Here is a 26,221-nt window from a genome sequence, read left to right as displayed (position 1 = left end):
TTGGGGTGTGTTGTCCGTGTTCTGGATCTTGGAGGCACACTGAGTTATAATAGGATTTGGATTTGAAAATAAAAGAGTAGGACACATTAAGGTAGATTAATGTATTTTAACTTGGTGTCTGATGTGCAAAATGATTAAAAGAGGTAATGATAATTCACTGTGATAGGTGGCACCACCATTTTGCTGGCATTATTTCTAGAGAATGGTTAGACCAGGAGACTTAGATCTGGTCTCAGGAAAACTGTTTCGGTCCATGGAGCGAAGGTATCAGGCAAGGCGAGATTCAGAAGTTACCTGAATCCTGTGCAGGTTGAGTATGACCTACCCCAAAACATGGGGATTTTATATAAGACATGGGAGCTTTGGCACAAACTCCCTGAGAGCCAGATCTAGAAGCATATATCTCTTCTCAGTATCACATTTGCTAACTTGCAGCCTGCTGCTTGTATTGATCTGGTTTCTTGTCATTTGTTCTGCTGCTCCTCCCAGGCACTTTTTGGAACTCCAAGTGAGTTTGAGGGTTGCATTATGAAGGGATATATTTCAAAAAGAAATCGATTATCATTTTGTTTGCACCAAGTACATTTTATTCAGGGGTTTTAAGGTATACATTACCCTTTTTGTGGTTTGTTCTAGTCTAAATTCTGCTCTCTATTTTAAGAGCAAATTCTGACTTTTTAATTAATTTGCGTATTTTAAGGCTTCCTGTTCTGTATTTTGTCATCTTGAGGCTGTTGGCATCTCTCTGAAATCTCTGAGGCTGTTTTGCTGCAGCAGTCACAGGCCTTTTAGTTGCTAGGCCTCCGTCAATTCAGATCAACGTTCTTTTTAGTATACACTGCATTACCACAGATACCCACACTCATGCACTTTTTCTCTAAGTCTTCGAACCCTTCTCTGGCAGATATATTCCAAGGAGTTAAAAGATAATGAATGCCAAAATCATAGCACAAGTCTGCTTGCACTTTTTTTTACCATTGCTAGAGAGCAACAGAATGTATCTTCAGACATGGTAGCAAGGCTGGATATGATATTAACAGTGTCGTTTAGTATCTGATTGTACAGGTGTAAGCTATAAAAATAAGATAATGAGGACTTTGTGTATTACAGTAGTATTTTATATAACATTGACCAGTTTCTCTGGAGGAATATTTAAGCATTAAAATGGCAAATCAAAATTTACGGTTGTATAAATAGCTTACTGTGTGCCAATTCTAATTGTTGAGCGAAGTACATTAATTATCCTGCGGTACTTTTATTTTGGACATTCAACCGATGCAATAATTACACTTGTACACGCTGTATATCTTTTGAAAGATAGTTTATAGCATTATCTAGAAAATGAGTTGGGAAGTCATTAAAGACTTGAAAAAGTTTATGGCTGCTGTTGTAACACAGTGCTACTACTGTCAAAGAGAACGAGAGAGAAAGAAGTCAGGGGAGAGGGAGGGAGGGAAAAGAGTGCATTAGGCAAGGTTAATATTTCATGCTTGACTGATAAATATGTATAAAATGCTCATTTATGTTTCTAAATGGAAACTTTTTCTAGCCTTGTACGCCTCAAATGACTGCTGGTCTCCTGAAGTGCATAGACAGTGGTCAGTAAAAATAGAAAAGAACCTAAACCAAATTAATCATTGTCTTAGAAAGTGTCACAATGCATTTAGGAAACCACTCGTGAGCAGTGGTTGTTGAATAGGTTAAGAGGGACAAAGATGCTTCTTTATCCATTTCGTGCTGAAAATTAAACCACAAACATTTAATACAAAGAACGAATTTCTTTGATAATGATACTCTTTTTCAGTGTCCTTCTTTCAGTGTTGCTTCAGGAATATTCTAAATATCAGATATTTTCCACCTGTACTGTCTTTTTTCTGTCATAACCAATCACAATTTGTTCGCAATAGACCTGTATTCTCCAGACTGATGTATAATTTACTAAAGTCATGCCTTACTTGAATTTATTGCTGCATCGGAACTGTCTTTTTGGCTTTCATGTTGAATATTTAGAATCCGGACTTCTCATTATTCTTTTGACCGATGGTGTCATTGGCAGCAATTATTCCTGGCTAACAAGCGTTTATTGGTAAGAGAAATTTTGGAGGCAGGCTATGTGTTCCTGAATTTCAGTTTTAAGTCCTGAGAGTTTAAATTTATGACTTATTAACTTTTTGATGAAGTTTACAATGTATGCTAAAAAAAATATAAAATTCTCTGACATAAAATATCTGCTTCAGACACCTAATGTGTTTGTATTTGGGTTGACATATTGATGTGCATCTGAGAATTTCTGGTTACTGTCCACAGCTGTCTCACTCTCTTTGCCTGAGATAGACCAGAGCATGGTGGGTGGGTTGGGTTTTGTTGGGGGTGGTGGTACAAAACGGTTCTGGGTCCAAGGGTCTCAGAATTTTTAAATTGCCATAAGATTATCTTGATGGGTACTTGGCTGAAAACAAGAGGAGGGAGCATGGTTTAAATAAATGAATAAAAAGTCCAAGCACAAGGACACTAATTTCACTTTCTTACTAAACACAATTACAATAGACGTCAGAAGTTCGTTTTGAGAAGAAAACCCCATTCAGAATGTCATAATTAATCCTGTGCTGTTTCTGAAATAAAGGCATTAGCGTACAATAGGTGGTTGTAAGTCACCACATCTGTAGTCTAGGTTGGTTTTGTTCAGAAATAGTCAGAAAATTGTTTGCCAGTTGTTTTTTTTTTTTTTTTTAAATAAACCACTGGGATGGAGATATTAAGTGTTCTGAAAGCAGAAAAAGAAACTGGTTTCTTGATGGGTATAGTTTTCTTTCTAAAAGCCAGTTCAAATATATTTTCAGAAGACAAACCAGGAATACAGTCCTTGTAGAAATGCTTGTTATAAGTTTGGGTTTGTAGCGTAGCAGTTCATTGTGGAAAGGCATTTAAAATTACACAGTGTTACGACGTTTTAAAAAAGCAAAGCAATGAACTTGAAACTGATTTTTTTCATGTGCATGTGTAGATGTATAGCCAGGCTTATATATTTACTAGTGTGTGCAGGAGGTTAACCTAGTTCTTGATGACCTTCAGTAAAAGACTTCTCCATCTCTCTGGCTTTGGAGGATGAATTAGCTGATTTTAGTTGAGATGTTCCCAAATATTTTAATTTTTCTTCTTTTGTTGGACTTTTGCTGCAGGGTCTCTGTGACAAGCTTGAGTGTCTAATTATTGAGGCTCACTTTAATCTGTAGTTCAAATTAGAGAGTACCTCATCTGTCACTTGTGCAGGATTAGTGCCAATGAGAGATCTTTCAGCCTTAGGAAGCCCAAGAATGTGGTTGAAGATCTTTTGTCTTAGGGGAAGTGTTTCATAGTGTCTTTTTTGACATGGTTTTTCCTTTGACTGGCAACTGAGGTAGAAATGTTCCCAGTACATGGGGAGAGTCTGTCCCAGGCAAGGAGGAGAAAGATGACTCACCTGTAACTCTTTTTGGACAGTAATGTCACCTGTAGTCACAAACAACTCTCCTGCCACTGCTAATGTGATTCCCTAAAATATTTCAACCAATGACAGGTGTGAGAGGCTAAGGGACAGGTAGTATCCAATAACACCAGCATGTGCAGGCACCTAAGTGTGCTTTTTGGGATTGGTAAGGGGAGAAAGCAGTTCCTTGATTTCAAATGAACACTGCGTATTCACACTCCTTTTGCCTTTCCTCTGTCTCTTTGGTGTCATAGGTTAGAAAGCCTGGAATTACTGAAATACATCAATGTTGGCTTCTTCACCTCTTTTCTGGCTTCAGCACCCCACCACCCTCTGACTGGACTGGGTGGGAGAGGTGGGCAGCTGGTTTGCATGCACCTTTGTGGGAGATCCTGGCAGCAGGTTCCTGCAGTTCACAGGTGCCACAAGGTGACCGTGTAAAGGTTCATCTTGGGGAACTCTGTATTTCAGTGCATTCCAGGGTAGAAAAGGCCTTTATATTTCTTTTATGATTAAAAGCCAATTTTTTTTTTATGGCTGAGTTTAATTGTTTACAGTTGGTTATCAGAATCTTCTACAACACTTGAAACAGGCTTTTACCTGGAAATAATTTGGAGTATACTTTAAGTGCACTGGTTTTATTTTAGACTAGGCTAAGGATAAATATGCAGTTTCTTAGATACAAGATGTTGAAAAGCAGGAAGATGTTATAAAATTCAGTGTATATTTTGTATTCTGTTTACATTCAGAGATATCCCTAAAGTTTCAAGCATTTCCTCAGATTTACAGCTTAATAACATTGCTTTTTTATTACGCCAGTGAGCATTGCAATTGTTTTCTTTAGTTTTAAGTAGAGGTATGCATCTGAAAAAGAAAGTTCCCTTTGCCAAAATTCCATACTTAAGCGAATGGTGAAATGGTGAAATACTGAGCAGCTGGTGCTAGGTCATGCAAGTCCAGATGAAACAAACTTCCTTCACATAATGTCCAGAACATGGTTCTTTATTTTCAGGGAGGATTGTAGAAAAGATGATGATGATACATGTTGAACACAAAGCACAGTTATTTGAAAAGTAAGAGAAAGTCTACAGAAGCAGACTTAATAAAATGAAACTTTATGCCCAGAGTCATCCAAGGGACAATCAAATGTTTGGTGAAAGAGTTAAACTAGAAAGGAGGGTGGATATCTGTGTCAGATGTTTTAAATTCTGAAGTCATTTTGGGATCATTTAATTCAAGTTTTGTCAATACAGTTCAAATGTTTTCTATTTTATGTGCATCCAGATAGCTTTGGATTTTATTTAACAAGAAACAAGTGCACAAATATATTTTGAGGAAAATATATAGGGTGAGAATATATTTTAAATATAATTATTTAATTATTTAAGTGCAGGGTTCTGTAATGGTATATCACAGACCTTGTCTTCTGTATAAACTCTTCAAAAAATGCTTTCAACAGATGGCTTGCAAAGAATGTATCATGTCGTAAATTTTCTGAACAAGTTTTTTCCTCTTTCTACTTTGGTAGTGCCATCAGGGGTAGTGGATTTCTGATGGAAAGCTGACCAGATAGTTGATACAGAAAACAATGTAAAGTGCAGAGAGAGCAGTCTGTAGCTGCACAGACCCAACTAGAATATTGGTTCGACGTTTTTTTTATGGACTTGGTTGTGCTCGGGGTGCAAGCCCAGAGGTAAATGATGAAGTTCTAACATGCAATTCAGCAAATGAGTAATTTCTGATCTACAGATATGGAGGACAGATAATATAGCTCTGCCATGGTAAGGATAATTTTTCTCTAATGAAACTTGAACACTATATAATTACTGTTCAGTATAATAATAGTATGTAGTCTTCGCTTCCACAGTATCCAATAAGCCTTCTTCCTCCATCCTAATTCCTCCAGTGCTTTAATAGAAATTCTGACTATTTTTATATATTCTTCATTTTTTCAACAGACCTTAGAGTGCTCCCCAGGGAAGTGGTCAAGGCCTCAAGCCTGTCCGCATTCAAGAAACATTTGGACAACGCTGTTAGATACATGATTTAACTTTGAGGTTGCCCTGTGTGGAGTCAGGAGTTGGACTTGATCCTGATTGGTCTTTCCCAGTTCAAGACATTCTATGATTCTGTGATTCTAGACACCAAAGCTGTATACAGTATATCTAAGATATATGCTGATTTATGCAAATTATTTATTTTAATAGAGAAGGACAAGGCAAGGAGTAGGAGTACAGCTATGGCTTTAGATAGGAAAGAAGGAACAAATTTTTGAATCAAGCAAAGATGATGTTTTTGGCTTATAAAAACTAGAAGAAACAAATGTCACTTTTAAACATTTATTAGTCACATCTAGACTCCAGAGAGAAGGCTTGTGGTGACAACATACAAAATTTTTAAAGGCGACAAACCCAGCCACACTATTTTAAAACGCTCTGTGTTACTTTTAAATCTGTCTGTTTTCTTGTTTAGTCTGAAAGCATTTGTGGGAATAATTGAGAGAAAGTTCTTTGCTTCAGTGGGCACCTGCAGTTTCAAACAATGCTTGAAATGTCATTTTAGCACCTTGAATAAAAGATCTGTTACATATTCTTCAGCGCAACTTCTGGATATTTGCACCAGATTTTAGAAGGCAATCAGTTGTAACGTGGAGTCGATTTGAAGCCCTCGCCACCATTAGAGGCTTTTTTCTATATATAGTGAGTTGGACCATCTGATTCTTTCTAATTTTCCTTGTCTTTGATAGAAGCTATGTTCTGGTTCCAAGAATTCTGGCAAATAAGTGAAACAATATGGGAGCGTGTTCATTTTTAAACTTCTGGGTTTTTTTTTTTTCTTGTTTACTGAAGAAGCACATGACCCTTGAATTATATTCACAGTGGTGCTTTTTTCTGTTTTGGTGTAGCATCTGGTTTGGTAAGGAAACATTTTCCTGTTCTTAGTGGCCAGACTGTGCTGGTAATCATACTGGATAGTAGCTTGTATTTATACTAATGTGGAAAGTTCTTCCCAATGTTGTTTGGATTTCAAATATTACACTTATTACCTTATTTTAAGGAAGCTGAGAATCATTCATTGTTTAATTTCTTGGAAGAGCATGTTGTCTTAATCCTCAATCTCTATATTTATAAATCTCTTCCAGTTTATTTGAAAACACAAATTCTCTGTGTAGCCAGTAGGTGTACTCTACTTCAGCTGTTTTCTTTAACAATCACTAATTGTTGTTTTCTAGTAAAATACTTAAATCTAGAAAGCATACGTTATGCACAAGATCATTTTGAAATCAGGAAGATTTCTCACTGACCTGAGTAGGGTTTAGACATGCATAAAGATTGAGAGATTGCTATTGAGAGCAGCCTGCCCAGATCAACAGTCACTTCTGATAGGTAAAAATTTACTTTTGGTTTTTCTGTGCATTTGCCAGTTTATAGGGCAGATGTTGGTATAAATTTTATGCAGTAGACCTGCTAATAATGGCTTATTACAATAAAAAGAATTATTTTAAAATTTATTTTATTTTAAAATAAATACAAAAAGTATATTCAAAATGAACGTACCAATACCTCAAAGTTCAAAATTGGTAGATTTGGTGTGTATCGTGTGAAAACTGGCTATGCACAAGCCACATATCCCAAGCTCACGTATTTGTCATTTGGGTGCAGAATACATTGTGGATTACTTGGATATACAAGCTCTTCTGTGCTTTTAGTTGGGTGGTGTTTGCTGCATGCGGAATGGTCCTTTGTCCAGGAATGCCAGATACTCAGAAATCTGATAGATTGCTGCTTACACGTGTGAGATGGGAGATTACCCGTAAAGCTAAAGGGTAATGTCACCAGCACGGATCTCCTATCAGAACTGGTAGACTTGGCAGACCTGAAAGAGTGTAAGTTTGAAAACTCAAGTGTTCAGAGCTTAAGAACTGCCAGAGCTAGGACTGCATAAGCAACCTTAAGCTGATCTACCTCGTATGGATGATGCAGTTTTAATGGTATACCATGGAAAGGTCTTATTTTTTAACAGAATCTTACTGCATTCTTTGTGTTTTGGCTCATACTCATTGAACAAATAACTATTCAGAGTTTTGGGGGGGGTTATCTTATTTGTGCTATGGATTCCAGGCTTCGTTTACCACACACCATCTAAACTCTGAAATACATATAGAACTCTAATGATCTTATTATCAAACTTTTTAATGATGCTTTGGTTATAATGTCTGTATATATTGATGATATTACATTATCTTTATAGCAGTCCTGCGAGATTAATAATGGCATCTTCTTATTTTTAACTGACATGGGATGAAAACCAAAAGGAGATTAGGCCAGTATTATCAAAATCATGGACTAATACTGGATGCTTAGCTTGGAATGACTAGGATTTCTTTTCTCAGAGTACTTTTTGATGTTCAGAACAGTTATTCTCAGATGCAAGAGGGGGTGCTTAGCACTTCTAAAGATACAGACTCGGAAGTGTTAAGCTGACTATCTAGAATTTGAAGAATGTAACATGAGAAAACTTTGGTTTTGAAGATTTTCCCAGGATCATAAAATAAACTGTGTATCAGAGGCAGAGTTTTAACTGCTGTTCACCTAAGGCTACCCAGGTTTTATTGTAGTGGTTCTGAAGATGCATCATAGTAAATATTTGTTTATAACTTATTCTTCATGCTCTTTCAGTTTTTAGCAGCTGTCCAGGGGAAAGAAGCAATTGCTGGAAAAATGAGATTTTTGACTTATCTCTCTGGTTCCTTTGGTATCTGCATTGTTTAACAATTCTAGAATTATTATTATTTAAATTTCTAATACATACAGGGGCTATTACCTTTGCCCCATGTAAATTCTAAGTTTATAATTTTGCTAATAACATGTACTTGTGAATTTTTTGTGTATGTGACTTCAGCCTTAAGTAAGAGAAACAGTGAATACAAAATTCCATAAAGGCCATCTCAAGAATCTTCAGCAAACTGATTTCTGAATTGCAGCACACTCTTCCATTACTGGGAACAAGTTATTAACCAACATTGTACTCCAGTCATTTAAAAAAGAAGAAAAACTGTACACTTTTACCTTTGCTTGCTTTTGAGCTGTAGTTCTCTCTTTGTTCATGCTGCTTGTGCATCTCTCTTCCGAGGTCAGAATTTCTGTCTTCGGTTCTGGTGACTTGCACTGTCATGGCCCTGGTCAGCTTGAAGGAACAAATACTGAAGGGACTTAGGGTTGAGGTGTATTTTAAGTATTGCACATATTTAGTCTGCTCATTTGTGCAAGAGCTTGGAAACATGTAGTATTCCAAGTACATATGAAGTATTTGGAGAACTGCAGCCTCTTTGAGTCTGAGAAGCAAGTGATTTTCTTTGTCCTTGAGACTTAGGAAGTCATGAAACCTGAACATATTTTTCACAGGGGTGGCAAAACTTATACCCCTGCTATGGTATGACCTCTTATAAAATTTCAGATGCCCACAATGAAGTTTATAGTGGTAATCAATAAATGAATGAAAAATATTGCTCTATAAATAGTCTTTTGTAGGAGTAAGTATTGAATAATTTTGCAAGTAGATGTAAGTAGAATGTCTATGTTTGATTAGATAAATTTAGTGTAGAAATAAGTGGAGAAGTTAAAAAAGTAGATACATAAGAATTTTAGCTTCAAATTCCAACCTGTTATCCAAATGAAACCTGCATAATATGTCAATTTATTCCTGTTGTTGCCTGTTAAACCCTGCAAAGATGATCTTGAATATTGAATTAGAAGGAACACATCTTCAGTTCGTAGAGTTGTAGCTCCCTTGATGTCTGTAGAGCTAGATTTACATCAGTCTGACCAACTCCAAAACCTATTGGGTTTTCCCCATTTTCTCCAATTTTTGCAACCCTGCATATGTTCACTTTAAATGAAATGAGCTTCTTGCTTCAGATAACATTCTGTTATATTTTTTAAAACAATTGATATTACTGCTTAACTACATGTCTCTTTGTTTGTTTGTTTGTTTCATTAGTTTTGCCAGCCTGGAGGATGGCAGCTTTCGAAAGAGAGAAAACAGCCAACGTTCTTTGTGGTGGTTTTGACTGATATAGACTCAGAGAGGCACTACTGTTCCTGCTTAACTTTCTATGAAGCAGAGATTAACCTGCAGGTACAAACTTTACAATAAGTAACAAAAATGCAGAAGAAGGTGCCTAGAAACAATAGATTAATGTTATAGAGGACAACTTTAGAAAATATTTTGCTGTTCCTGGTAAGGTTGTATTGTTCTGTCACACAGAAATGCATGTTTTGCACAAAGGTAAGTAAGCTCGATGTACTTGTTTGTGTTTTTCAAACCAGATAAAAACCAACAAAAAAACCCTAGCCAAAAACCTTTCATAGAATTTCTTTTTCTCCACCACGTTTTTTTTAATGGGACAGCCAATATGGTGTTCCTTTCCCTTACTTCCATATTTGACATAGCATGAATGATTCTCAGCTTCGTTCTAGGAAAAAGGTTTATTAACTTCTGCTCCCTCTGCTGGCCAACTTTATCAGGCCAGCACAGGACAAATGTGTACAAGTGTGCTATAATGTATATACATATTTCTGTAAGTGCATTTACTGGCAAGATTTGTGTGGGTGTAAATAGCAAGATTTTAAAACTGATAGAATAGTTCTTCTGTTTTTTACGTAGGTCAGATTTTGGGTGTCAGCTACTTGGCAGTGTTTGTTTTTAAACATGTATTTAATTATTTTTGGGCAACCTCAGTCTTTCAAAAATAGACATTTTGTTTCCCATTTGATGTAAAGTACTTCACAGAATCTCTGCTATGACATAATACTTGGAATCTTAAGAAGCTAGAACCTAGGGAAAACCTAATCCAATCTCTAATTGCCGACCGTCATTGTTAGGTTTTGAAATATTTTCTTTCCCACATGAAAATTAAAAAGTAAGTAAAACCTTGGCATTAAGTATATTAAAATTAGTTAAGATAAATGGATGGCTAAGTATTTTTTTTGCTCTTTTAGTAAAGAACTGTAACATTATTGATTATTTTAAGAAATGGTTTAATAATCCCAGTGTACTCTGTTTATTTAATACTGGAGTTGAAATGTTACCCTATTTGTAGAATAATTAAAAGATGTAGCATAGTAGTAATAATTTTGTCCTTTTTCTAGGGACAATTGGAAGCCAGAGAACGATAGTTGTTCTTATTTCATTAATGCTACAGTTTAGCTGGGTATTTTTGTAGATTATGAAAAGGAGTTAAAAGCAGAAATGTAACCAAAAATCAGATGTATTTTAGTCTTAAATTTTCGTGTAGATCAACTGACATTGTCCTATTAAAAGTTTTGTCATTATTTAATGTCTGTCATCTTTCCTATATTTTATAAGTAAAAAGTGATATATTCTATAGTAATTCTTTCCCAGATGATAAAAGTTTGCAATGGCTGACTCTTCCTCCACTCTATGTATTTCATAACATATACTAAATTTAGCAAGCTTGTTATTTATCCTGTGGTTTCTAGCAGCTGCTTTTGATTCACTATCCACATCTTTCAAGTAATGCTCATCACAAAACATGCAGTATTAACTAAAAGGTTTTTTTCTTACATTGCCTAAGTATTAATACAAAAAAACAAAATAAAAAAAAAATAAAAAATTGAGTACAGCAGGATGTTGGTTCTCATAATGCCATTCCTGGCTGTGTTGTAAAGAATACATATTTTTCAGATGAATTTACTGTGGTGAAATTTATTCTATGACTGCATTGTTTATAGCCAAACTTCCTGTTTCTTTCTAAAACCCAAAGAGAATAATTGAACGTGCCCTGTTACATGGTCATTAGACAAGAATTCAGCACATGTACAATCTGTAATGAAACATAAGCTTATGAAGCATTGAGTTATGAAAGTAATATTGATTTAACCATTCAGATGCATGCCTCATTAAACAAACAGTCCATGAAACATAGTGTCCAGGACTTGAAATGAAATCTGGACAGTACTTCTCACAGTTAAATACAGTTCAATTTTTTTAAACTGAATGATATAACTCACTAAGACAAAAGTAAGATTAAATTTCCCCCCCAAAAAGAGTTACTTTTTTCCCAGTAGCCTTCACCAGGTAAACCTTGATGATATATGAGATTGGCCGGAATTCAGTTAGAGCAGATTAGATGTTTGGTTTGGCAGAATAGTCTTCACAAAAATCTAGAATCAACCACTTGGAAGTTTCTGTGGTTAATTAAAGTGCAAAGTGAAAACAAACAAATTTCTCAGCTTGTGAATGCTAGAAGAGAACTATTGAACCTTTTTTGAGCCTTGTGCATAGTAATGCAAGAACCTTTTTGACAGAATTGATCAAGCTGGGTCTGAGAAAGCTACTTCTGTCATTCCAGTTCCTTCATTCCTGCTTCAGCTGTTTGTTACAGGATAATTTGTAAATAAACGCCACCTGCAAAGTAAGGAGATCGTACTCGGGTACTATATCTAGGTGGTACCCATGATAACCTAGGGTGCAAGACTAATAACAGCAACTGTAAAAGCTATATAGTCTGCAGGGAAAAAGTATTCTCCCTGGTATCTCTGAAAGCCCTGGATTCAGTTTAATCTCTTGGCACTTGCATGTCATAACAAATTTTTCAGAGAAAAGCACAGGCTCTAGTCATCAGCTGATGGCCTATTTTCAACTTCCTACCCCTGGATAGAAAGTAAAATACTGTTTTATTTGTTGGCATCTATGAATCATACTTTGCATTGTTGCAGTACTGTCATTCTGAACTGACCCAGAATTTATTATCGGCATGGATTCTGGTCAGTTTGATTGGTGATCAGCTCTCATAAAGTTGTGATAATATAGCAAAAAGATTGATGTTACATTTAGTTTGATTAAGACTCCATAACTGTACTCACAAGGAAGGTGAATGCATGATATTCCATTAAATATGGGAGTAGAACTCACTTGGTGCAATGAATGCAGGTGATACAGCTTTACCATGTAATCCTTCATGAATTGTTCTGTTTTACGATGCTAGTGTCACTTAATTGTCCCAGTAACATTTGTTAAAGCTGTATAAGGAGATATGTTCCTCATCTGAGATTGAAATGAAGCATTTGAAAGTTTGACCTTAACAGGAGTCTAAAGTTTGAAACGTGACTAAACTAGTAGAGGCAGTCTAATAATGAATTAACAGTGGTAAATCTGGTGTCATTTAAAGACTTCCTTAGTATGTTTCATAGCAGTCCAATGTGCAAGATTTCTCCGTCACGTCAAATTTCTACTAATAGAAAGTGTAAAGAAATCTGAGATACTGCAGTGGTTTCTCCTTCCAGCTTTTTATGTCTCCAGCACATGCTTGGTCTGATCCATGTTTCTTTCTGGCTTAAGGTGCCGTTTAGATGCTCTAGTGAATGGAGCTAGATGCCATACTGACTTCTACAGGAATTAGGAGGAGAATAAGTCAAAACATCCCTATTTCCTCTTCCCTCACAGTGCCTTGAAGGGTTTGGGGTTTTTTTTGTGGGTGTTTTTTCCCATTACTGTATTTTGATTGTTGCTGCAGACTTCAAATCTCATTGATTTGAAATCCACTTGAAATCTCATTGATTTGAAGAAAAACTTTCCCTATAAACCAAAAAATAGTCTATTTAGCTTATTTTTCTGGTAGCTGAAGCCAGAAGCTGTTGAGCAGCCAAAAGGGTATTCAGAAGAATCATAACTTACATCTACGGAATTCACCCATAAAACTCAGTTACTCTGTGTGTAACTTTATTAGCCATCAAAAAAATGCATACACACACATATATGTATAGTTCTGTGTGGTGTATACACTGTTTGCTAAAATGAGTTTCTTATTTCTAACAGCAATTTCTGGATGTTACCACTTAGCATACAAAGACTTGATTTAATACTTTTGACTCAGCAGATGCTTCTACTGACTTCAGCTGTGCTTCTTACCAATTATGTAGTTAGAATTTATACTAACAATGCTTGGAAGAGCACCATAGATAGAATCCTTTTTAAAAAATGTTGACTCACATCGTTTGGGAACTTAATGGTCAAATTGTATGTTGCTTTGCACTTTGAAAGAAGTTCATCATCTCTCCCCAACCCCGCCATCAACAAATTAGAGAATGATTTATGCCAGTAACTGAGCCTGTACAACTGCATTTCTTGCATTACAGAAAATCTGCTCAATGAGATCAGCACAAAACCCCAAACATTTGTTTATAACAATCTTATTACAAGATTGTATCATTCTTCTGTGTTTTCTTAAGCATGTGTACGTTAAAACATTGCGATCACAAAGTTGGTAAGATTAAATGTATCACTCTGGAAAATGCACATAAGTAATAATTCACAAGTCTCCCATTTCCTGCCATTCACATTCTCTTCCTCTCTTTGCCTCCCTGCAAAAAGAGGAAAAAGAAATTGTAAAAATCCCAAACCATAAAATGGCAGATTCACAACATTCACAAATATTTCCTGAGTCAAGGGGAGAACTGCCAACAAAATGTCTTTGTGCTTCATAAAGTTTTAATTTCTATGCTTGGACTGAAGAGTTGGTGACCCTACTGTATTAAAGCATATGCTGCTTGATGAGTCACTGACATTTGGTTTTTAGCAGAGGATGAGAACACTCCGTTCAGTTGTACCCTTTTTCATGTGCGAAATCTGATCCCCCTTTGGATATTATATTAGGATGTTGTTCTTAAGGTGAAGTTTAATAACTTTTTGTGAATATCCAAAATGTTACATTTGTTCTGAAAGTGACCTCTTACAGTCAATGCCCTGAAACACATCTTTGTGCCCCCCCCCCCCCCCCCCAATTTTAAAAATAATGTCTAGTATATTACATCATAAGCTTTCTAAATCTGCTGGAAAATGGATGCTATGATAGCACACAGAGATTTAAGTAATGCCTTATTTCCTTTCTGTTCTTGTGTAAAGAGAAAGTTGCTGCTAATTGCCTCCGTTCTGTATGCTAAGAAATAGACTTGTATTTTTAATGTCCTTTTATACCTTTAACATCCTCTCTAGACCAGAATTTAAAGTTAAGGTGAGAACAGTTGTACAGAGGAAAGCATATTTCCATCTTCCTAATAACTCTGGCAGTAATTTTTCTTGTCCTGTTTATCTTCTGGCTCCTGAATTCGCACACACATCCCCAACATGAACTCATGCTGTTGCAGGGTGCAGAAGCTTGTTTTGGGTAAAGGTCTCCTTCTCCTCTTTACTCTTATGCTATGTCTACACACTGGCCCCAAGTCTCAGCTCACAGCATAGGGGATACTATCTTTTAGGCAGAGACTTTTCCTTGTCAGTAGAGATCAGATAATTTATCTGACTTTCAGACAGTAGTAATGCTAATTCAGCAATTAATTGAAAATCTTTTCAATGCATTTCCCCATATGCAATTTAAAGGAATTACTTGACTGTGTTTTAATTAAACAAAAATCTGTGTGTGTAAAATTTTGTCTTGGTGTACTTCCACATATGCTGTTCTATATTATATAAAAACCATTATGACTGAGTTAAAATACGGTATGAATTACCAACTTTCTTAAGGTAATTTGATTTTTGCCATTTATTCTTCTTACGTTTCTTAGGTCTCTGCAGTCTCCTCACCTTAGATTACGTGTGTAAGCTTGAAAGGGTGGAATCCATGGATCAAGTTTGCTGCCTTTGGGAAATTCAGAAAGATTTAGTAAACTCTAAGCTCTGAAATTCCTATTTGCATATGCACAGTTCTTGCTAAAGAGTTGTTACAGTAGTTCTTTAACATTCCTCAGTGCTAAGATTAACACGTTGAAAGCAGTTACTTAATGCTATTGAATATTGCCCCATGGAATTTCAGCATTTATAGGGCAACTGCAGTGGTATTACCTTGAACTTCCCAGATCTTTCTGGGTGTGTGTAGCCTAATGGCCTACTCCAGAAATACGCTTTGGCCTGTGGCTGTGTAAGCTGGACTGAAAGGTAGAAAGCATGGGTATGAGGTTACTTTTGTTCCAAAGTTCTTTCAGTGTGTTTAGATGATAATGCATATAAGCACCTTCTGGTGTTTTCAAAGTGAGGTACATTAAACGGTAAACATCTAATAGAGGCTGGTGGTGTAAATTTTGTGTAATGCTGGAAGGTGCAGTGCAAACTACTTATTATTGCACATGAGTACTCTGAAGTGTCAGTAATATTTAGGGAGTGAACGAGCTGACCTGTTATAGAGGCTTGAGGTTACTCTATTTGGTAAGTTTATGATCTTTGCATAACTTTCTATCTTTGGTCCTTTTCTTTTTCAGTTGATAGAATCCCTACTGTGCATTACTACAGTTTATTATCCTGTTTTGTAATTATTAAATCAAGGTAATGATTTTTATGCTGGTGTAATTATTCCAGTGTAAGTTTAGCTGCAGTGGTATAATTCTGTGTGCATAGACAAGCCGTGAAGTAGATCTATTCACCTGTGGTTTTAGTTTGGTACAGCAGATTGTAGGGAGGATGCAGATTTGTCTTCTGGAGGCAGTCAGCTAAGTTTATTTTAACTTTTGCTCATGTGTTAGAATTTATTGGATACATGCGTTCGTGTAATCTGAAAAGTAAATAAAATTAATTGATGCTGAATGATTTTTGGCCTTTGATTGTTAATAAACCAGCTGTAAATCAGACCAGCAGAGACTAAGTCACATGGAGAGAAAGGGAGCTGTCCCAAATGAGCAATTTGCACAAGATTACTAAAGCAAATTCAAATATTTTTTCTTAAAATAAGAAATCATGCATGGTCTCTAAATCATCTTTGCTGGGCAGTTAGTAGAAAAACAACGGGCTTGCTGAACTTGGCACAATTTCAGTGCAAGATTTTGCGTAGGGCAGACTGGTTTTGACAATCATAATGAAGTACTAGAGTGAAAGTTTTGTAGTGAGGGATGTTTTGTAGTGAGGGATGTTTGTTCTCTCTCTAGGACTGGATGAATTGATAAAAGTACAATCCAGATTTCACTTTCTGTTCACATTTTATTTCCTTTGAGTTTCAAATAATGCCTGCCAGCTTCTACTTTCAGAATGATAAAGCTACATCTCATGCTTTGTGTTTTCTAACTTTTCTACTCGTACCTCAGTTTAAATTTATTTTCCTCAGTCTGACGTGAAGATAAACTTAGTTTTTCTCGGCTCAGCATTAATCAAAACTAAATGCACTGGCTTCAGTAGCATATGCCCCCAGCGTCGAGATGTACAGTCAGCATGCCTGGATTGCCCTTATGGCTGAAAATGAGTGGCATATCTAACAAAGGCAGTTCACAGAGCTGACTGCCACAGAGGTGGTTCAAAGACCCAGGAGGACATAGTGGTCCAACTGGGGGGAATCAGAGCCAATGTAAGTGAAGACTGCATGGACAGCTGATAGTCTTGGAGAGTTGGATGACAGTTCAGTGTTGCTTTATCTAGGAGCCTTCAGTCTTGGGGGATAAATGGCAGATCTGGGCATACTTATTCAAGTATTAGGATGGACACGTCCAAGTTCTGAAGATGGGGGTGAAAAGACAGGAGAGGAAGGATAGTTACGGTTGATGTGCACTATAATTTAGCTGCGTGTCAATGGAGCAAATGCTAATGTGTTCTCAAGCTGCTTAAGTCCCTTAACATCAGCTACATTCAGTAGTAGCGAGAATTTTTTATGACAATATTGGTAGGTCATTTTCATCTTTAAAAATTGACTTCAGTTCCTAATGAAGATTTTGGCTAGATTGTTATTTTTAAGTTAAATGTCAATATTTAGAAGCAGAGCTGACATCTTAAAATAATATGATTATTGTGGTAAAATTAGGTTCATAAAAGTTCAAGAGGAAGCCTTAAAATTTGAGGGCTAGATCAGAGCAATTAATATATCTGTTGAATAAAAAAAGATAAGGTTAATATGGGTGAAGTTGGCTGCTGTCCTTTGTTTTCTTGGCTGCCACATCTGTTGCCTTTAAGTGAGTTGCAGTTTTTCACTGAAGTAGCACAAAAACAGTCACCTTTTTCTATTAGAAGTTTTAACATAATTTCTTAAGCTGAAATTGAGGCTTACCTGAAAATCTCTGTTTATGTGCTGATTTTCCACATGCAACATTTAAACACATCCAGTGTCATCCAAATGTGACTGACGGTAAAGATCTTGTACTTGCAGTGGCTTTTATGGAAGTGGGTGGGTGAGAAACAGAAAGATACTTTTTGTAGTCCACTGCCACATGAGGGAAAACCTGGAGTGTGTACCCTTATCAGATATCAGGTAATCCACAAATGTTTTTAACTTAGACATAAATCTACAGGAAATGAAATTAATTCGTAGCTACAAAGAGCTATTTGCTTGTTATGTGGATGCTGTAATTATTTTTCTTCTCTGTTCCACGCACCTGAGGCCAAGCCTGAAACCATGAATGAAATTACGTCCATTTATATTCTGGATTTGTATAAGTTTGGGGTTTTGTGTCCTTAAAGTTTGTTCAGTCAGAGAGAGAAGAAAGAAGGGAATCAACAATAAGTCTGTAGTCACTTAACTGAATTTTTTTTCCTGTGTTTAATAAACTGTCTGACTTAGGATTAACCCTGCATTAGTACTTTTTGCGTGTATGATTGAAGTATCGAAAGAGAATTAATGTGTTCTTGAAACTGTTATCTACCAGTGAACACAGAATATAGTAATAGACTGGAAAAGTTATACTGTTGTACAATCTAAATAATATTGTGAAGCTATACCATTAAAAAGATACCTTCAAATACATTACATTAAATGCTTAGAAGAACGTAAGAGTGATCATTTGGGATCAGAAGGAAAAGACATCTTGCATAGTATTTTGTCTCTGTGGATGGTTAGGAGTGAATGTCTAGGAAACAGCAGAGGTACATAGTATGTCCATGAGTGGTCCCTCCTCTATCTCTACAGTCCAAGAACCAACTGAGCCAAATATGCCTGGGGCATGTTTAGTAACCTCTGTGAATTTCATTAACTTGTCCAGTCTTATGACCCTGTACGTGTTTTTATTGCTACCATTCTATAGCAGACAAGTTTCCTAAGTTAAATAACTGTTCCATGAAGATCTACCACCATTCGTTTGTTTTGAACATATTTCAGTTAGCATCCTGATTGTGGTGGTGGTTGTTTTTGTTGTTCTTCCTTAAGGCTAACTGTGAATGACCAGTTTACTTTGGGTTTGGCGTTTTGGGATTTGGTCTGATTTTCAGGTGCCCAGTTTTTTATGTGATATTATTGGTGTCACCAATAAGAAGTATATAAAGACTAAAACTAAGCAATAAGAATAGGACCTGATGCAAAGGACTTTCTAACGGTTTTGCTATCACTCTGATTGGCTGAGCTTTTGTCATGTTACTACTTCTGTTTTGGCAAACCAGGACACAAAATAGCTCCAGTGAAATTCCTTTCTTACAGTCCTTTGATGCTAAGCATGGAAACTAAACACTTAGACTATTCTTGGCCTTACAAGATGTCATCTGAAACTCATAATTTTTAACTCTGAATATGTATTTGTGATCTAAAGTAAACACGCATTGGGCAGAAAATGTCATAGGACTACTTCATATTCACTTTTGTACCTGCTTAAGTTTTGCTAAGTAGTGCATACTGAAGAAGCAGGAGACTGTGATGAAGTTTTTAAATGGTATCAATCATATGTTGTTAAGCTAAGCCTGTGTGCTCTGTATTGTATGCTTTCATAGATTCACAGTGTTCATTACAGTCCCTTTAACATCTCCTTAAATAGACTGGCATGGGTACTGAACTGGGAGAGCTACATGACTGCTCATTGCTTGCTCCATTAGAATGTGTAAATCTTTTTTCCCACAGTAACCTGTGTATAGCGTATGAAGAAAATATTTTTAAGAATAGTATAAGAAAGTTTTTGCTCTTGATCAACACCAATTTAGAGGAAACAATGCCAAATTTTATTACTAAAATTATTCTTTGTTTAATACTTGACATTTTCTAATATCAGCTTTCAAACTCTTATCTCATTACCATGTACTTGATAAAATGCTGCAAACTACCCAGTTGTTCTTACACTTTTTTATAAAAGTAGAGGGGGTTTTAAAGCAAAAGGACACCAATTTAAAGCAAAGCAATGCCTTATTAAATAATAGATGTATAAAACCCACAAGTATTCAATTTTATTAAATCTCTTTCTAGACTGTTGATCAGGGACATCATGCCTGATTTGTTGGTAGGTAACTCCAGTTGTCAGTTACCTTCCTCATTAAAAAATGCTTGAATAATTAGTCTGAATTTTTCTAGTTTGGGCTTAATGCCATAAACATCCCTTGGCTAAACCAAGGAACACATTGTTCTCAGAAAACAAGCAAACAAACAAATAGCAGAGAGATGATGAAGAGTGCTGATCACAGTTAATTTTTCTAAACTATTGGTTATCAGTCAGGAGATTAATGCTGATTTTTGTTTGTTTGGTCATTTTATTATTTTGTGAGATTTTTTTTTCAAATGCTTGCACAAATCCATTTATTAATCAAGCTACTTTTATTGACCAAGCTCATAAACTACAAAGTGAGGCTGTTAGTTCAGTTAGTTGGTTATTGTACGTTCCAGTTTACCCCATCACTTTAGGTCACAAATATGTTAAATGGATGCTTCTCATGATACAAGAAGAAAGGCAAACAGTTGAAATATATGCGCTTGTGCTCTCTCTATTTCTGTATTCTCATTTATTGTAAGAACCTATGAAACTCATTACTATGTTGTGTCAGGAGTTGTATATATATATTTTTAGTGTAGATGTGGGTGCGTACATTCATTAAAATACATGAAAGAAATGAAGTTTAAGAATACATTGGTCTGCTTTAAATGTACAGTACACACAATTTTTTTGGCCAGTCTCTTAAGAGGCCACTTTACAGCTATAGCAAAAAAGTTGAGCAAAATGAAATTGCATCATATGTCTATCAAAACAAGTGTCACCATGTTCTGAGTTTATTATATATTATTTATGCAGGAAAAGGGGACCAAAAAAGTAAACAAATGACCCTGCTGTAAATCAGATAAGATTTTTCTGTTTAAACTTACGATATATCCTCAACCATGTTCTACTTACACAATAAATAAATGCTTGTTTAATTGTATTTTAAAATTTTAAGAATATAATTCTGTATCTAGTTTTAAAATTGGTTATCTTGATTTTTTTTTTTTTACAATTTTTGATCTCATGGGACATAAGTGTTAACATTCATTACTGTGATGTTTTATGTATGTTTTTGTGACAGTTTGGAATATGATGATTTAAAATTGGTTTAAGAAATATCTAAATTTAACAGTTTGGCAATGCTCTTTCTCCAAGAGATGCTGTGGGGGCTAGAAGAAAAAAGGCAATCTTTAAAACAACAGATTCCTATATACCTTCCGTGTTTCAGATGCCCAGACTGTCAACAATCATATATACATGAACAAGGAACCCGCACAATAAAGATTTCTGCAGAGACAGTTTTTGTTAGCTGGGTGATTTTGTGGAGAAGTTGTTCTGTAATACAACAATTACTAATATGTTCATTATCTGGTAGATTTTGTGGAAATACTGCTCTGTGTACTTAAGTCAGCCGTAGTTGACAGATCTCTGCACTGTGTTCTCCTTATAACTTTAGAAACCAAGTCAAGATGTGGAAGAAAAGAGGATTCTGGGTTTGGCAGGTGGGGAACAGGACCCTGATGGGCTTCAGTCAAACACAAATGTAATTACAGGGGACCAAGTATCTTAAGCATGGTGAAATCATGTATGATCACAGGTCATCACACAGTTCCTTTCATTAATGCAATTAAATCAGTCTCTGTTACCTATTCCTTAGCCTACTGAAGAGTCTTTTTCAGAACTTTATTAATCTGATGTTAAAAAAAGTTTCATTCATTTCCAATCAAAAGGCAGGAATCTGTTTCAATATTTAATTGAAATTAAGGAAATTCTTAATCTGTTCTACTGTAGTATGAAGGGGTAGCCAACAATCTAGATAAGAGATATCGGGGAAGCACCATAGCAGTATACCAGATACCATTATCATCATCTTCCAACCAATATAAGTGCAAAAGGAAAACTATAATAATCAACTAGATTAAAAAAAAATTAAAATTAAATAGCAGTATTATCTTTCTTCTTATTTAACCAATTTAAATTCATCTTTCAGTTTATGTATCCTTAGCAAGGTTTTCTTTAACACCCAATTATTCTTAATTTAGTTGTAAACTGAATGCTATATTTATAAAATAAAAAGGTACTGAGACAAAAACCCACAACCAACTCTTTTATTTCATTAGTTTTGATTAGAGAATATCTTTTCCTTAGATGAGAAGGGGGATAAAGAAAGACGAAATGTGCATGTGTCTGAGCAAAAGTGTAAATAGAAAGAATTTACAGAATGCTTATGCTGTTAATACTTTGCTTGAAAAGTAGGTTAAAAGTCATGTGTTTGAAATGATTATCTACTTAGTCTACTGACTCCTAATAATGTGCCTGCGTGCCTGTCAGAACATTTAGCCATGGAAGAAATATGACTAGTCACATTACATCTTTCCATAAATCTTTTATGACATAAGAGACAGTGTTTTTATAGTGTAAATGATTTATCAATTCAATATTGTGCTGCTATTGTGCCCTTAAAGTTTTAAACTAAATCTAATTATGAATTAATTTCAGACTCGATCTGAGGTTGAGTAGATTTTGTGAAAATGGCCTTTTATAGAAACCTCCTCCCTGTCTGTGCACCCTGTTTTCATTATCTTAGTACCATGTGAATATAGAGAAGCTTCCATATTCCCTTGCCTTTAGAAATGTGAAATACGTTTTAATTTTATTTTTCCTAATGTTGTCAGGGTCCACAATTTGTCAGATAGCCAGAATCTGTTGCCTTTATGCCTAGAATTCATAATTGCTCTTTAGATCAGTTGATACAATAAACTTCTGTTGATTATATGTTTAGTGGTGTATAACCACTAAACTATAATTTAAAAATTTTTCTTGCATTTTTGGTGGCAGGGGGAGAGAACTGTAATTAATGTAAAAGCTTTCCCTGTCAACATTATAATGGATGGAAATAAATGAACAGGTGTGGGACATGTGACTGTTGAGTTATTGTGTTTCTCTTATTAATTTGTGAATCAATTTTAATCTAGAAATGAGATGCAAACTAGACTAAGCATATACACTGCATATGTACTGGTTGCTGTTTAGGTGAAAATAAATGTACAAAGCCAAGTTTATGCCCATATGTATGTATATCGCTGTGCCAATTGTTTTTACTTTTGTATGAAAATATTATACATATCTTTTAATGAAAATAACTTAGGTAATACAAACCTAAGTACTCTCTTTTTAAACCATTTTTACTTGAATGCTGTCCTAGTTTTGGCTGGGCTAGAGTTAATTTTCTTCTTAGAGTGCAGTGTGGTTTAGATTTATAGTTTGAGAATAATGTTGATAACACACTGATGTTTTTAGTTGCTGCTAAGTAGCGCTTCTCCTAAGTTAAGGATTTTTCAGTTTCCCATGCTCTGCCAGCAAGCAGGTATACAAGAAGCTGGGAGGGGGCTTAGCCGGGACAGCTGACCCGAACTAGCCAAAGGGATATCCCATACCGTGGAACGTCACCCTCAGTATGTAAACTGGGGGGGGGGGGGGCGGTGGTGAGAAGCTCTTTAGCGTAGGTTGACACAGAACTTGAGTGTGGTTGAGCAGCTTCCAAGAGACACACGCCTGTGTTCAGGACACCAGCCTGAAAGGCCAGCTCTGACTTTATGGGTGGAAGGGCAATGGGCAAGGGCTCTAACTTAGATAACTTCACCTGGGGTCAGGTTAGAAAGTAGCTCTTTATCACCGTACAGCTGTCAGTGCGGCTCTAGCTGATACCCAGCTACTGGACCTTTTCAGAGTGACCTTTTCAGTTTGGTGATAGAACTGAGGAGAGCATTTATATAATAAAACACAGGTCTTGGTGTGGAGGCAAAAACGATTAAGTGGCTCACAGATGATGATGATTGCTGCCTGATAGCTGATGTCTTCAGCTGCCACCATTTGGCTCTGACCAAGGCACACATGACTGTGGAGACAGAACTGGACAGGATAGGACTGTTGTTATGTATTTTGTATTGGTAGAATTTAGGTTAATCATTTAGGTTAGTTAAAACAAGTGCTTTTGAAGGAACCTGTTTAGTTTCCAACTAGAAGAACAATTATGCTGTAGGGTGGTGGTGGTCTCCAAACTTTTTTGATTGTGTACTTCTATCAATAATACTCTCACATGCAGCTTGTTGTAACTAAACATTTTTCATAATTAAAACCATTTATTAAGTCAGCTTTTTAAGTACTTCTACTATCATTGCTTTAACTGCTTTTGTTTGGATACATGCGTTTGCTTAAAGGAACCATACATTCTGAATTGAGGTTGTGAAATAAAGCTCATGAACTAGCAGCATTCCTGGCATGTAAGAGCATTTCTATCAGGTTTCTTCCATTTAATAGAAAAGTGATGTTGGATTTTTTTTTTTTAATAAACTGAAAAGATGACTAGTAATATGACAGAAATAGAAGGCAGATATTTCATGCTGTCATGTGGAAATGGAAGTAATTTTTCTCATATTCCTAATTAAGATAATATAGTGATTTTTGCTTAGAAGAATGCTCGGTCAGAGGAACAAATAAAATACTTAGAAGTTTCGTGGGTGGTGTGAGGGTGGGGAGAATTACATGGAAAAATTGGAAAGCACGGACATTCTGTGATTTGAAACCTTAGTCAGTTAAGGAATTTGTCAAAGAACGTGTGGAATTTTAAAAATGAAAGTATTTAGTGACATCTTTAGTTTTGGCTATGAATAATAATAAAATATTTGTGATTGAATAGTAAGCACTGGCAAGGAGGTTGTAGCAACTTGCACAACTTCGTGAACAACTGCAAGTTTATCTACATTGTGCTTTTTTTTAAATTAGAAATTTAGTGGTTCATAAGTTGGAGGGATTTTTTTGAGAAATCTGGACTAGTTTTCTTGTGAAGAAATTCCTTTAGATTCCAAATTCACTGGGTCAGGCTGGAGAGGCCTTTAAAGATAACTTTAGCTGTAACGTTAGTAGAAATTCTGTAAGAAATTGAATTATACAAATATGAATAGGACAACCAAACATTCTTTTGCGAAATATATTATTTCTGTATTTGGAGTATGGTTGATTGTAAAAAATCCAACACCTTGATGTGAAAGAACCCTGTTCTGTAATCCACTTCACTATCTAAAATGTGAAGCAGGGAGCATTTAATGTGAAACATTGTTCTGTTAAACTGCTGTCTCGGAGAACTTTATTTTAGGTACTTTGGTGCATTACTTCCCAGGTGAGTTTTAACAAGTTGAACTACATCTAGAAGCTTTTAGGGAGTTCAGGCAACCATTGGAATGTGCTCCTTTTTGTTGACTTCATTACCAGTTCCAAATAATGCATTAATTTTATTTTCTAAAGCTCTGAGTAATGTTAACTTTTTGTAAAAATGCTAACATTTTAGTTTGAGGTTTCTTTCTGCTTATTAATTGAAATGTTTCTGTTTTCAAGGGAACAAAAGAAATTGAAGGTGAAGAGGAGTCTGGTTTAATTCCGCCTGCAGAAGTATTTGCTCCTAAAAGTCTGGTGTTGGTGTCCAGACTAGATTATCCAGAAATTTTCAGGGTAAAGAACTTGCAGTTGCCAATTATAATATATGTCAGCAGACAAATCTGTTTTTAATGAGTAGCAGTGACAGTACTTTTGTTTTTAAACATCTCAGGATTGATTTGGGAATTTAAAAGCAAAAGTAGGCTTAGATTGAACTAGATAAAGTTCAATGTCTATGACAGTAAATAGCCCCTATAGGTTAAAGCAGCCTTTTTTACCCTCCAAGCAGTTTTAAAGCTACATAGAAGATGAAATGGAGATTTTCCTAGGCTCAGTTTACTGTATAATGAAGGGAATTATTAGGACAAAACCAGACTTGCTTAGATAAAAACAAGACATTAACAATATTTGATTGAATTTATAATGGTAAATTAATAGTGAAATCCTAGTTTTCCTCCATATGGAAGGCAAAATCTCAGAGCCTCTTCCAGATCAAATTAAGATGCATGACAGAGATTTAGGATCATGGATTACTTTCAGCTGATGAAATATGACTGATCTGAGATAAATGAAAAGCTTAAATTTTTATTAAGCTAATGAATATTAACAGAAACAAATATAGTTCAGTTTGCAGATCAAAGGAGGAAATCATTCAGCAGTTAAGTTGTCATTAGACATTAAGAATGACTGTATCGAGTGAGATTAAAAGTCCATGTAGCCCAGTATTTTGTCTCTGATAGTGGCCTGTAGCAAATGCAAAGCAAAGTGTGTAAGAATGGGGCAGGCTGTAGAAATGATTCCACTAAATACTTTCCTAATTCAGTGTGAATTATAGTTAAATGACATCCTGAACCAGAGGTGTCAGTTGTGTGGGTTTTTTCATATAATCTGTCCAGTTTCTTAACACAGATTTTACAACAACCCGTGGCAAGGAGTTTCACAGCTTAACTATGTGTTATATGAAAAGTTACTGTTGGAATTATTTCTAAGAAGAGAATTCCTAAAATATTTGCTGATTTATCAAAATTACAGCAGTTAAAAGGCACCAAAAGGATGCTATGGAATAAAGTTATTTATTTTCTTTTTTCCAAAGGCTTCTTAGAACGTAATGTTGAATCATCTTACATTATTAGTAAAAATGATAAAGTTATATCTGTGATTTCTC

At 35.6% G+C, this 26,221-nt stretch overlaps 1 protein-coding gene across 17 annotated transcripts in view; it reads left to right on the top strand.

The window, feature by feature from the left end:
• The window catches only part of SBF2 (SET binding factor 2), a 289,338-nt gene that overhangs the window by 110,019 nt on the left and 153,098 nt on the right, over window positions 1-26,221 (top strand). For all 17 annotated transcript variants that reach the window (XM_069803834.1, XM_069803833.1, XM_069803831.1 and 14 more), the window contains 2 exons: window positions 9,467-9,604; window positions 25,018-25,131. In XM_069803834.1, the coding sequence (XP_069659935.1) occupies window positions 9,467-9,604; window positions 25,018-25,131 (252 nt within the window). The remainder of the gene's footprint in view (window positions 1-9,466; window positions 9,605-25,017; window positions 25,132-26,221) is intronic.

Source organism: Haliaeetus albicilla, chromosome 16, assembly GCF_947461875.1.
Source record: "Haliaeetus albicilla chromosome 16, bHalAlb1.1, whole genome shotgun sequence".
Classification (NCBI taxonomy): Eukaryota; Metazoa; Chordata; class Aves; order Accipitriformes; family Accipitridae; genus Haliaeetus; species Haliaeetus albicilla.
The sequence above is the reverse complement of the archived record's forward strand: the minus strand, read 5'-3'. Positions and strand labels throughout refer to the sequence as shown.